The 14,357-nt window shown below is 40.7% G+C and overlaps 1 protein-coding gene across 1 annotated transcript in view; it reads right to left on the bottom strand.

Moving 5' to 3' along the window:
• Positions 1-14,357, bottom strand: part of RPS6KA2 (ribosomal protein S6 kinase A2) — a 155,391-nt gene that overhangs the window by 74,604 nt on the left and 66,430 nt on the right. Inside the window, exon 3 of the mRNA XM_066315833.1 lies at positions 13,800-13,881. Coding sequence (XP_066171930.1) covers positions 13,800-13,881 — 82 coding nt within the window. The remainder of the gene's footprint in view (positions 1-13,799; positions 13,882-14,357) is intronic.

Genomic DNA, 14,357 nt, shown 5'->3' with positions numbered 1-14,357 from the left:
CATAAATTCAGAAGATGGAGTAATTAAAAAACCCACCAGGAAGTTTTAAAACAGAACCAGGTTTAGGGTAAACATACAAAGTTATGAAGGGAAGTTTTTGTGATTGTCCTACTTAGAGTTTACCACCTTAAGTCAGACACAGGTAACGTGAGGCAGTGGCTGGCCAGTGAGAGGTTCATTTCTCAGAAGAGAGTTTGGAAGGATTTGGCCAGAGGACAGAAGGCAAATGTTAACATTCTCCCTTCAGCTGTCCTGACCACAACTGCACTTTGCTGATTTCTCACTCTAAACACTCCTTCCATTAGGCTGCCTGGATGTGGTAAACACAGAGCCAGTCCAATCTGACTTGTTCTAACAAAATTTTTTTGGATGAGTGTTTCAGTTACTGAATTGCAAAAATTTTGGTTTCTGAAACAAATAACTAGTATATTTAAGGCACCACTGAGGAAGCTGGGATAGTGGCATATCATCCAGCACTGAGGGCACACTTCATTTAAGGAGATATGAAGCCCTGCAACAGATTCTATTTGTAAACCACACAGGATGAGGTTTATCAGGTTACCTGTAACCCAGCTCTCCATCCTACCGCACACAAAACAAACAGGAATTTAGAATTTAAATGGTGGCATTTCATGTTAACATTCAGACAAAACAAACCTCTGCTTTGCCCAGGACCTGACGTGAGGCAGACATACTTAATATAGCTCTGCTGATATGCTTGCCTCATAAAAATGAAAAAGCGTTTTTAATTATGCTTTTCATGGCAAGAAAAAGACGTATGTCTGTCACTGAAGAAGCCTCCAGTCCCACCAGCAAGCAGGGTGTGAAGTCAAGGCAAGGTCATTTCCTAAATTAGAGCATAAGAAAAAGCCTGGTTTTTTTGCTGTTATCAACATGCTCATTAAAGCTTTGAAATCAGCAAGCCTTGGTCACACAGACAGCAACAACAACAACAAAGGCTGATTTATTGTTTTCTCCTTTGAGAAGAGAAACACAGTCCTCAAACAATTTTGAATTGATTTGCAGCCTGGACTCTACTACCGTATAGGGAGTGTTGTGGAAGATATGACTAAGTTCAGAGAGTTTCTGGGTGAAATCATGGCCCTAAAACAGTCAATAGTAAAACCGCTGTTGACATTAATAGGATCTCACCATCTACATCTCAGCCCCTATATACAGCTCTAAAAATATATGTAGCTGCTGGAGCTCTGAAAGAATACCTAACAGAAAAGGAAATCTTGTTTCTTTTCCCTATGTTATTGAGTAACTGCCAAAAGCTAAACATAAATGGCACTGAGCAATGACTACAGGGAGACAGGAGGAGAGCAGATAAATATTTAAAGGACATAAACACAGAGGAAAAAGAAGACTTATTTGTCAAAATAAAAGGAAAGAAATTAATATAAATAGGAGGAGGTAAGTGAAACAGAAAAAGAAGAAACATAGGCAATGTTGGGCAAACTGTAACTGCATGAACCCCTACAGAGCAGAGCAATGGCTTGGGATTGGAACCTCCTTACTGATACATTTTAAAACAAAACTGAACAGAAAAAGTTAAATACCTATTTAGCAAGAAACCAGCCTGCCCTGACGGCAGGGGAATGAGACTGCATTTTTCACTAAGTGCTGCTTTGCTGCAGTGACTCCACCTCAATAAAGGACATCTTAAAAAAAAAAAAAAATCTAGATTTCATTATTATGCACAACTGTTCAGGCTGTCTGAAACACAGTATTTACAGCAGGATTAATGACCATAGCATTATATCAGAACATTCCACCAAAATGAAAAAAAAAAAAGAAATCAGAAACCAAAAATATTCATATTGGAAGTGAACTTGAAAACCCTGTGAATAACCACGGGGAGTTTAGTTTCCATGCAGTGCTTTTAATTCTGTCGTCTCAGATAACCTTATCAAGAATCGTTGATCTATAAGGCTGTTACCCTGGGGGTGATAGCTGTGAGTAAGTCTGAGGGGTAATGCAGCCCCTCTATCACCCGGCCCTGTGATAGTCCTTCCAATGACTGCTAGCAAGTCATACTCCTCACACACTCAGTGCAAACTTTCAGGCTTCCTCAGAACTTTGCTTTGGGAGTTGCTCGCTTTGTGCTGGAAACACCATGTTAAAAATAAAAATACAAAACAGTACTTCTAAATGTACATTTGCAAGTATTTCTTTCTTATAATAATAAACAAAGATCAAGACAGTACTTAGCTGTATCACACTGACATTTTACATTGCAGAGCTTACTATATCCATAACAAAACCAAATTTGAACAGACAAGCCTTGACAAAACCTATGTAGAAGATAAATATTTAAAGGATATCAAAATGTAGGACAAAGATTTATTTATCAAAATAAAAAGAAAGAAAGGAATATAAATAGAAATATGTATGTGAAACAGCAAAAGAGGAAATGTAGGCTCTCCTTCAGCAGAGAAGTCAATTCTGAGTTTACAATGTTGATGAAGACAATTCCCACTCAATGGCAACTATGTCACAGCCCAAACACAGATCTGAAAGATGACAAGGGACACGGTACCATTGTCTGAACAACTCAGGCTTTGCCCAAATTTACAAAAATAATCTACTGCTGCTGAGAAAATGTCAGTTAAATTACTGTGCCGTGGAAACCTTTTGAGTGTGTCAATTACTACCGCACGCAGATAGAAAATGCTGTAGAGGAAACAGAAAGAGGAGGCTGTCATTGATGCTGATTGCTTCATCTTGGAGCAAACACCACAGCCACAAGGAAGCCGAGACTGACATGTATGACCTAAATGAAGAATGGGAAAACAGAGAATAATTTTGCTTCTGTAGAAACAAATCCCAGATGGTAGTCTCCCACATTGTGCCATCTAACTCTTATGGAGAGCCAGCTAAGTGCTAGCACACCTCCAGGAGCAGATGTGAACAGAACACCTGGCCAGCTGTTTGGGGAAAGTCTACAAGAGCTCCAACTGCAGTGCTGTGAGGAAAACCACCACCAGTGCAACTGACCACTGTCCTCTGCTGTCACCCTGACTTAAAATGGCATCAAGTGACAGCAATGACCTCACTGTTAGTCTGTCCTCATGCTTGAAAGGAAGTAAGATTTTTCTGCTGTGTTATGGGAACCAATAGAAGCAGTTGGATGCAACTCCCAGAGGATGTTTATGAGGCTGGTTTCCAACCAACTACAAATGCACTGCAGTTGCAGGCAGCTGAACTTGGTTAAATGGCAATTATCCTGGCTGTTACAAATGGTGAAACTTATTCAGTGAACAGAACAAAAAAAATGCCTGTCATATAGATAATGGATTTGTACCACAGCCAAAGGCTTGCAGAGTCCATCAGGGAGGTTAAAAATCCCAGGGATTTTTTAGCTATTGTATTTTCAATTTAGCTTTCCACTACAGCTATAAATTTATTCAAAAGCAGAGTTGATTCATAGTTCGGACTATTTCAAATAATGAATCCATTAAACAGAAGACACATTTCCTAACAATTTCTTCATTTGGAATCTTTAGCTATTAAATTCCATAATGCAATAGATTGCACTTTCAGTAAGAAGGAGTGTTAATAACATCTCCATTTATATCTGACTGTTACTCCTCCAAAGTACAGTAAGCACTGTGAAGAGCAGGCTGGCATAATTGAGTTGGCATTACAGATTGAGCAGAGGAACAGCACTAAGGGTAGCTGGTTTGTGTTCATGAAGCAGGCTGGCAGCAGAAATGTATGCACAGCTAGTCTTGTAATTCCTAAACTGAGGTACCAGCTCCCGTACCAGACAAAGCCTGCCATGAAAGAACAGACTACGTGACATAATTCAAAGGAGAGGAAAACTAAGAGCATCTGAGACTATATCTGCCGAAAGAGCAGTTTTTCTCTTCCTGTAATTTGCAGCCTTGTGGTACCAACAGCAAGCTCTTGGACGTCAGGCAGGATTAAAAGACTTCCAGAGGTTCATTCACATGCTGCACAGCTGACATGGTGAGTTGGCAGCAACAGCTTCTCTCTTCTGGCAGTGGGTTTCTTAAAATTAGAAGCATTGCAAGCAAACACAAAGCTCACAAAGCTACTTTAAGACAGGACAAGAAAAACAAGGCACAAAAAACTTCAAGCCTCAAGATTAAGGGAAAAGAAAACCAGAAAAGTAGGCTTTCACATGAAGATTTCCATTTGGCTCATAGGACACCAGCCAGACGGAGAAAAAAAAGGGCAGCATGGAAGGTAAAACAGTGACCAGTGTTTTGTTGTCACTGGTAAGGCCTGACTAGCCTGGGAACATCCTGTCCACTGATAACGCACTTAATTCTTGAACTAAACACATGGGAGAAGGAGTGTGGAGGTTGACAGCTGCAGGCAACCACCCTTCAGAAATCCTCACAGCATCATGGACTCACAGAATATGCTGAGTCAGAAGGGACCCATCAGGATTATCAAGAACTACTCCCGGCCTTGCACAGCACACCCTAAGAATAACACCATTTACGAATCCATCTACCCAAGGGCTGCCTTTTTCTAGGAACTTTCTTTGAATGGGACCCTCCAAAGGAGCAAACATCTTGACAGCCTGACCACTCTGCTGTTTCTGAAGCAAAACATTTCTACCAGTTTAATCACACTCCCAGAATTTTCAATGATCTTTGTGGCAGAGCAGGAGTACCTCTGCTCTGTCATAACAAAGCACTCACTGAGGACCTGAATGGCAGGACATGCAGCCGGAGCAGATAACGTCCCCTCTGACTTACCTAGTATACAGCTAAATCTTCCAAAATGAGTATCTAGGAAAAACAAACACTGAAGAAGAAAAGGAACATGAAAGATACTCAGCCTACAGGAGATGGAAGCTGAACATAGCAAACTGCAAGATGGGGAAGGAAACTGTAAAGAGGAAACTGCTTGAGAGAGAGGAGATGAATTAACAGCTTCAGCTGTGGCAAGGCAGACACTGGACAGATGCTAGGAAGCATTTTGTAACAATACACTGATAGAGACAGTCTAAGAATGAGTTAGACAAACATCTGTGAGGAATGACACAAAAGCAGCACTATACCCCACTATGTCAGGGGTGGGCCATAGGACTTCTTCAGGTGCCTTCCAGATGATGCCTGAAGTAGCAATGTGAGGCACTCAGAGTGCCACACCAGTGTGTTTACCTGGCACAGATCCAGGCAACAACACGAGGCCTGCTTCCAAAGCAGAACCACTGAGCCTCTGTGATTGCCCTGAAGTCCAGATGGTCCTCAATCCCAGGTTCGTGGACCAGGCAGAGCACTGTACATGGCCAGCAGTGACAGTCTCATCTTGGACTCATTCTCTTAGCTGAAGCTCCATGTCAGTCTTCACAGATCTGTTCCAATTAAACTAAGCTGTGTGTTTCTCTCCTCTCTCTGCTTTCCAGCTAGTGCTGATGAGGGGTGCGAGGACTCTCAAAGGCCATTGCATCTCCCAGTTCTTTCCAGGTAAAAAAACCTTTTCTACAGATAAACCGGATCACATTTTCAAACAGGATAAATATTTCACTTGTGGCTTCAGAACAACTGTCCATGTAGTCTTTCCATTCCTGAATCCACAGCAAAAACAATTAACAGCAATCTGCTACTCAACAATAAAAAATATCAAATGTGATCTTTTCTGTAAAACAATAACCAGTTTGGGAGTAACTGTAAATATCTGTCATTAGATATACAATGCAGTAAATACGATAAAAAGAATAGTCCAATGGAAATCAAACTTTACTGAAACTCTTGATCAAGTCTGTGATGGAGAGTTTGAAGAATGAGTTTGGGTCTGAAAACCTTTTAATAGTGGTACCTACAAGAGCTGCAGTTTCAAGTGTCTCCATTGCTGCTTATTCACCACAACAAGTACACAGAGCAATTGAAACTTTAAAGAGGTAAATGGCAAATTGACTGAAAATTATAAGATGATTTGAGAAATTGCTTTCTACTATCAGAAAGGTTGTAAGTATAATGAACTACTCATTCCTGAAGAAAAAAAAAAAAAAAAAAAAAAAAAAAAAACAACAAACAAACCAACCAAACCAGCTACTATTCCTTTACTGTCTGGAATAGCCAGGGGGCAAATTCAAAGTCAACCTGCATGAGTTGCTGCAGGTTCTTGTACTTAAAAAAGTCATTCTTTCTGTATTTCACTGACAGAAGAGTGACTCAACATTTAGAACAAACTTATATATTTTTTCACAGGCAAAGAACATATATTTTCTGCCCAAGAAACCAGCAGGTTTTCACAGTGCTTTCTTCCTGTGACTTCAGATTTGAATCACCTTTGTTCTGTCTAGAAAATCATTACATGAAAAACCGAATAATGCAACTCTCAGATCCTGCTAAGGCCTATGGAACTGCTCAAGCATTAGAAGTCCAGTGTGTGGGCACCTTAACCTAGCAAAAAGATGGAAAAATTTAAGACAGCTTTGTGCTATACCTTGTGAAAAACACAAACATGGGTGCACTCAATGTCTTCACAGAAAAGTCTGAAACTTTGGCTTAAACCTATGGGTGCACTAATAAGCAGAGTGGTTCCAATCTATGGAAAATAACAGTGTGTGCTGGGACCTGAGGTTGCTCCACTCTTTATGTTGCACTTTGGGGCCATGACCTGAATGGCCAGGAGAGGCTGGAGGGCACTGGGTGGGCTCCTGAGTGAGTTTCATCAGGAGGAAACCCTGTGTGCTCCAAAATCACTGTGCTTGGCAAACCAAGGCACAGCAAAGGGAGATGATTGGAAGAATTCTTTCAAAAGCTCAGTCAAACCCAAGCAGCAATGCTGATGGGTTCTAGGACATGTGCCACAGTTTCTGCTGCTGAACTGCTCGTGAAGAAAGCTGGAGTTTGCTTCTGAGTCCTGTCCTGTGTGCTCTTTGGGGAGAATAAAACAAAGCTGTTTCAGGCCGCAGCATACTAAGAGTCTGAAGCTGCTTTCCAAGTGAACACACACAACTCTGCAGGGAGCCATAATTTGGTATTATTGCAACAGCAAAGTTACACTGGAAGAAATGTGTGGAAAGGAAAGGACTGGGCGATATTGCTGCATTTACCTACAGCAGAAATCACAAGCACAGGAGTGTGTGCTCCTACCTGAAATCCTATCTGTTTGGATGACAGGGAAAAAGACAAGGAGGTTGATTTTATATTTTACCAATATTTAGGCAAAGACCTAATGATTCTGCTCTGCTTCAGACAACAGAACCAGCTGTTCAGCAATGTGAGCAGCAGTTTTAATAGAATCACAGAACCAAACAGGTTGGAAAAGACTTCTGCAATCACGGAATCCAACCGATGACTGAACATCAGCGTGTCAATCAGATCATGGCATTGAGTGACACATCCAGTGTTTTCCTGCGAAGAAATTCTTCCTAATGTCCAACCTAAACCTCCCCAAGTGCAGATTAAGACAATGTCCTCTCATCCTGTCCCGAGCTACCAGGAAGAAGAGGCCTCACTACCTTTAAAGTGGTTGTAGAGAGTGATACCTGAACCTCCTTTTCTCCAGGCTAAACATCCCCAGCTCCCTCAGCAGCTTCTCCTAGGACTTGTGCTCCAGACCCTTCACCAGCTTTGTTGCCCCTCTCTGGACCCTATGTAGAACTCAGGAGCCAACATTTTCACAAAGAGAAAGCTCAATTTTCTTTGGCAGTTAGGAAAACCCCATAAGGAACCACAGGTTTTTGTGTAAAAACAAATGAGCCAAAATGTTCCCTTGCTACAAAATAGAGAGCATTTTTAACATTCAGTGTTCATTTCTTTAAAGCCTTAGCAGTGGGACTTTTTTTGCCTCCTAACAGGATCTTCACAATGCACTTGGCATTGTGAAGACACTATAATTTAATCAGGACTTCATACAATGCAAACTCCCACATGGTTTGAATAAAACAGATAATAAAATCTTTAAGTGATGCATGTTCAGTTTATATTTATAGGCAAAACTTTTCCCTTCTCGTCCAAATCTGAATCCAAACACTGTACAGAGTCACTGAAGAGTACTATCTAAACCAGAAGCTACAAGCTCATTGAACACTTTAGCAAATGCTATGGAAACAAACTTCCAGCAATGCTTTTTTTTTAATTGACCTGTCCAGTCTGCTGTATATTCAGGCTAGGACTTGCTATAATATTTACTGACACACAATGAGTAGCCTAAACACAGTTCATTTTCCTTTATAATACACAAATACACATTATTCTCCCCAGCCCATTAGAATCCGCCTTAGTGAGCCTTCTCTTACATACTGTACTCTTTCTTCCTTCAGAAAGCAAGCCCTAGGCAAACTGACTTTTTTAGGGGAGGGAGGAAGAGGTGTTTGATGTAAGTAAATTTGCAAAGGCACTGTAAAAACACAGCCCAAAGGTGACCCCTAAGCACTGGTTGTTGAAGAACTTGGTTTCATTTTCAAAACTCCCACAGAGGAAAGAAAGGTCTGCTTCCTCAGATGACAGCTACTAAATCCAATCTGCTCCTAAACTGTGAGGAAGGTTGGCACGTTCTGTAGCACTTCTTGACTCCTGGCCCACACAAAACATGTACGTGAGCGGGACAGGTCCAGCAGGTGACCCAAGAGCATTGCTGTCTGGTTCAGCACATACTCACTGAGCTATCTTTACATTTTAGAGCCACTGGGAAATATACAGAGAAATCAAGGGATTTTGTGTTTGTGCGCACAGAAGTTGCTACTTCCTTCTGAGACTGAAAAATTAGCGTATGCCTTTTTGCGGAGAGGGGTGAGTCTGTGTCTCAGCTGGATCTTTAAGGGCACTTCCAGGTCCAACAATGTTTGTGTTTTTCTGAGCTCAGAGCCCTGACGTTTGGAGGGTTACAATTTTCAGACTAAAGAATCCATGCATAAGCAGCAGTTCTGAGGATGCAGAGCAAAAACCTTTCCTCCAAACTGCAAGGCAAGCGTACCTCTGCTGTGGGGTCTGGACTGTCCTGTGGACAAGACTTCCCTAGTAAAGTTTTTGGAAGCAGGTAATAAGAGGCCCAAGAAGATATAAAAAAATATAGCAGAATACTTTAAGAAAAGATAATAAACCAAAATTTAAATGGTGAACCTGGATGAGTACCAGGGCCTCTCAACCAACACAAGGACTGTAAAAAAATAGAAAAAGAATCTTGAAAACCTTGGCACAACAGAGCTAGTTTTACCTGAGGTGATGACTGTTTCTCAGTCTTTATAGGGTTAAATTGTCTACAGTTTCTCATTTTGTTGATGTTTTATTCATTTCAAACCAGAGGCAAACAACTACACTTCTGTACCTGACATCTAAACACATTCGTTACAGGGAAACTGAGACACATACAGAGGAAACCTGAAGAAGCCACTTTGGTTGGCGTCCAGTCAGGGAAACCACTACTACAGTTTTATCAGTGGTTTAGACAGAAATCACACTTCACCTGGTAATATCTAAGTTAGTTGCTCAATTTTGGATGCAATTGATAGTATCGATCCTACATTCCTGAGAACATCCAAGCTCTCTGGGAGTCACTAAAGCTGCTCTCACAGCTTACTGCACCTATAACCACCACACATCAGCAAACCCCTGAGCCTGCTGGCTTAAACTGAGGGGATCATAAGCTGCAAAGCACTTCAGAGGTTTTGACAAAAGAGATTATCATTTCTAAACCCCATAAGCACAAAAAGGTAGATTGCATTCTCAGGGTCAAATGGCTTCCAGTGCCAACACTTACACACCCCATTTCCAGCCAGATGGGCAGATACAAACTGCATCCTCATGATCCGTCACATAACCCTTGCTACATCATCACTGCAATATTTATAAAGTTCATGGGCATTATGTCAGTGAATTATGGCTTCATGCCACTTTCTCTGAGATTGCATGTCTCTTGGAGGAATGGGTCTTTGATTTTCAAGCTTCCTTACATTCCAGCATAGCAACCTGCTGGGGATTTATGGGCATTTCATGGGTGTTTAATGAGGCTTACACTGTAACCAATCTAAACAACTCTTGATCATGGAATTCTGAAGCACATTCAGTAAAGCTGATGGAGCCTGAGACACCTCAAGAGAAATACTGAATGAATCAGAACAATCAGCTTGCTCAGTCCCTGTGTTCCAGCTTTGCTGGTGAATACCAGACACACATATACACAGAATAAACATTCCCTGCTTTATTTCTGGTTCCCTCAGATGTACAATGTATTCAGGATGGGCAGTAGATGCTCACTGATACAGCTCTGTAAGTGTTTAAACATACAGAACAACTTTATTCGAGGTTTTATCTAAAACTGATTTTAAAGAAAAAGCAGAGTATAACAAAGACAGGAAAGCAACATTTTAAGATGGTATTTTATAAGTACTAATTAATGATATTCTGGAGGGCAAAAGTCTCACTCCTGGAATGCATTTAAATGCCTAAATATCTCTGAGCACCTAGATACCCCCAAAAGGGTTTATATTTGCAAAGGCAGCTATTAAGGTAGTGTAATTTGATATAAAACATTCAAAAGAGAGATAAGTTATAGTTACACATATATGCAGCCTAAAATCTGATGTATTCCATATCTGGCACCTAACACACACAATGTCCTTAAACATTTTGAATGAGATTTTCCAAGGTTAATAATTACAATGAAACACTTATCTAGTTTCTTCAGAAAGCTTTATTCATTAAAATCAGACATCCCCAAGCTCCCAAAAAAAAGGAAATGAGGCAGAAAGGAAAGAAACTTATGTGATGCTCTCATTTACAAGAAAAAGCAACAGTGGCTTTTTCCCTTTCAAGGATGCATGCTATTACAGGTGCTTATTCAGATATACCCTATGGTTAAAATAAACCTTCATAAATTCAAGATTAATTTGATTTTCACAAATATTCATGTGTACAGCATGTGCCTCTGCAAACTTTCACAGTCTAAACTTCAATTCTCTGGAGCCTAATATTCCCTTCACAGCAGGAGTTGTCCTGCTGATTAGCAGATCTTTTTCAAGCTCAAATCCACATATGTGATTGATCTACAAAGTCTCTTTTGTATCAAAAACCATTTCTAAACTGTAAACGCTTGAAGAATTCTGCAGCTGCTTGCTGTACCCTTCTTACACTAACCTTTGCTGTTGATGAAGTTGGGATCATGCTAACAAGAGGCAACTACCCTGGAAAGCGGCAGGAGGCAGCAGGCTCACTGGAGAGAGCACAATTTTGTACTTCTGCTTGTTCCTAAACATTACCAGCCAGGCATAGCCACAGTCAGGCTCCCAGGATAGGAAATCCCTCATCAGGACCTACTAGGGTTGTTCTTCAGAGCAAGTTCAATCACTCCTGAAGGCCTCTTACTTATCCAGCTTTTATTTCTTCAGACTAATCCAGGAAAGAAATCAGCTTTGCTATCCCATCTTCTTCTATTTTCTTTTTGACTTCTCCATTTACACGATTCGTAGATTTGTTTCATCATAGAAAAGTACTTCTATAACATTTAGGGCTGTCTGACCATTGTCAATGGAATTGGCAAAGAGAGCTCTGACTTTGCTGCTCCATGTGGTACTTGTTCAGAGTGCAGGTCAGAAAGCAAAACCACTCAGAAATTGGTCTTATAGCACCCCTTTTGTCAGCAAATGCTGAACACAGTGCTAACATGTACCTGTAGCTTTGCTCCCATTGCTTGACAGGGTAATAAACACTTCACACTGAGGTGACTTCCAGACTTTTTGAGTGTGTGTAGTCAGCAATAATTCAGCACTCTCACTTAAAAGATGAAATTAAGCTGTCAGAAATACTATCTCTGCACCAAAGGTTACATGGAAGCTTACTGACAGCAATCCTTGTTGCTTGTCTCACTCACCCTGTTGCCAATGGGATTCTGTCTGTTTTTACACTTCAAGGTAAACAGCTGTCAATTTTAACTTATTTGTAGAAACTGGTGTGGACAAATTAGCTCCTGCTCCTGTGCTGGTTATCTTGAGATTAATGGGAAAACCAGAGCTAGCAGTCAGAGGGGTAACTAGTCTGAACAGGAGAGAAATGCAATTCACCAAAATCAAAAAGTAGCCTCAATTTTTTGGATCTTGTGACTCCACACTTGAGAAGACAAAAAATAGCCTTTCTCTGCTATGAAAAACTGCGACAGATCTGCAAAGACGCTATTGTTTCTGACAGAATAGAAACTTGACAGAACACTTTGGGTACTTTAAAATTGCAACCTAAATTTTGATTCCTGAAATACTGCCACAATAAAGGTTGTTTCTTTTACAGTGGAATCTAATGTTACATATTTCACCATCAAAAATTAAGTAACAATAAAGTGTTTGAGGATGCAAAAAAACCAGTCCCCCTTACCAAAGCTCTTCTTGCTAAACGCTCCTCAGATTTATATAGGAAAAGAGGGAACACCCAGTTTTTCCTTTGGATAAAAAAAAAAACACGTTTGTCTTTTCCAAAGAAACAGGAATAGGTTTCTGGTACATCCTGATGTCTGAGGGGTTACACAGACCTTGCTCAGACACCATCAGAAGGTGATGCTCCCCAGTGGGGAAGACTCTAGCAGTTGAGTTCAGCTCAATTTGGTCCTGCTCCTGGTTAAGTAGTCGGAGAATCACTCTGCCATACACGTGATATACACAGGCCTGACCTATTACTTGGCATGTCTTATGTCCAGTACTGTTTAAGTGTTTATTTACACTGGGCTCTTTGCTAGAACAAACATTCTCGTCTAGATTCCAAACAAAAAGACAAGCACGCCGGCAGTGCCTCAAACTCATGTTTCCCTAAAAAGGCTTTCTTAGGGGAAAGGACTCTCACAGTCTGGTGTGCCTGCTCCCCATTTTAACCAGTACTCAAAGGAGGTGCTGGCTCTGCCTGGCACCACCTGCAGTAGCTCTACCTTGCAATTACTGGTAGCTTTATTCATATTTTGGTTCCCCAAAGCAAGGCACGCTAAAGAAATCTGGATTTTTAAGTGGTCAGAACTGTCTGGTCACTTAATGATTATTCTTTGAGTTAGGACAGAGGATTAGACACCACACTGCATTGCACAAACCCACACTGTCCAAGATAAAGCAAAATATCTGCTCCAGAAAAAATTAATGCTCTCCTCTTTATCTGCAAGAAGTGTCAGGCTTTTGAGGGAAAGATCAGAACCGTGCTAAGTTGGGGAAACAAGGAGATGATTGCATCCTCTTTACTCTGAGGAGGAGCAACCAGAAAGGACTTCAACTGAGACTGAACTTACTCTCTTTGCTTTTCAGTCCTGGGCTTGACTATGAATTTCTTTTTTGCCACTCTGCAGGCAGTGGCATCAGAACAGAATGACCAGCTTTAAACATCAGTCATTTGGCCCTAGCCTCCCACAGCCCATGAGCTAGGAAGCAGCGTGATCTAAACAGTGTCAGAACGACTCCTCACACTTGAAAACTTGTTCCCATGGATTTTCAGGCACATAGTGAGAAGCACCAGCTGGGAAGGCCATTCTGCCCAGTAGGAGCCAGGTTTTACTGCAGCAATATCCTGATTTACTTCAGCCACAGAAAGATAGTGACACTTCAATACAAATTAATATATAACAAATAGAAGTCCTAAAAATAACACCAAGAAAATAACGAAAGCATACAGCTGGGAAGCTGCAAACCCCTGTTTTCCTGCTCTCACGCTGTATAGGTAACATATTTGTGTTTAAGTTCTTTTTAGAACATTCACCTACAGTGAGGCAGAATTTTGGAGGATGGCAGAGATATATTTATGCATTCATACACTGCAAGGCAGCAACAATGTAAAAATAGCAAGAAAACCAAATTACTATGTAGCTCAGAAATAGAGACTGCAGCCACTGTCCCAAATCCTTACCTTTCAGAGTTGCCTTCTTAAGTACCTTCATGGCATAAAGCTGGCCTGCATCAGATCCTTTTATCTTCCTGACTAGAAATACCTGTAAAAAGCAAATATTTTGTACAGGTGAGTACTGAATTTCTTCTTACAAGACTTACTGCATTCAATAGGAGAGCAGATACTTTGGTTCAGGAAATCTAATGAAAATTACTAGCTGAAAGCATTTCATATCTATTTCACCTGCAATTGGTTGAGCTAACTCTGGAAATTCTCAGTTTTAAGCCTTTACCACCTCAAAAAAAATTTTTCAGCCTTATTAATTGACCTCATACATTCAGTTAAAGATGGGTGAAAAGTTAGAAACAGTGTGCACATATCTCTTCATATTCTGACCAGCTTTACATGAAAAGAAATGATATCTCATTTGTGTCTAGGAATGTGCAGTGTCTTAAAATTATTGCCATCAATTATATTAAAAGAAAAAATCAATTTGGTGCCATTCATGCCATAAGTCATGAATAGCAACTTGCCTAAAATGCAGCTGAAGCAGAAAGTCCATACAGCTGAAAATCTCTT

The sequence above is a fragment of the Sylvia atricapilla genome, chromosome 3, assembly GCF_009819655.1.
Source record: "Sylvia atricapilla isolate bSylAtr1 chromosome 3, bSylAtr1.pri, whole genome shotgun sequence".
NCBI classification, from domain to species: domain Eukaryota; kingdom Metazoa; phylum Chordata; class Aves; order Passeriformes; family Sylviidae; genus Sylvia; species Sylvia atricapilla.
This window is presented reverse-complemented; position numbering and strand designations above follow the sequence as displayed.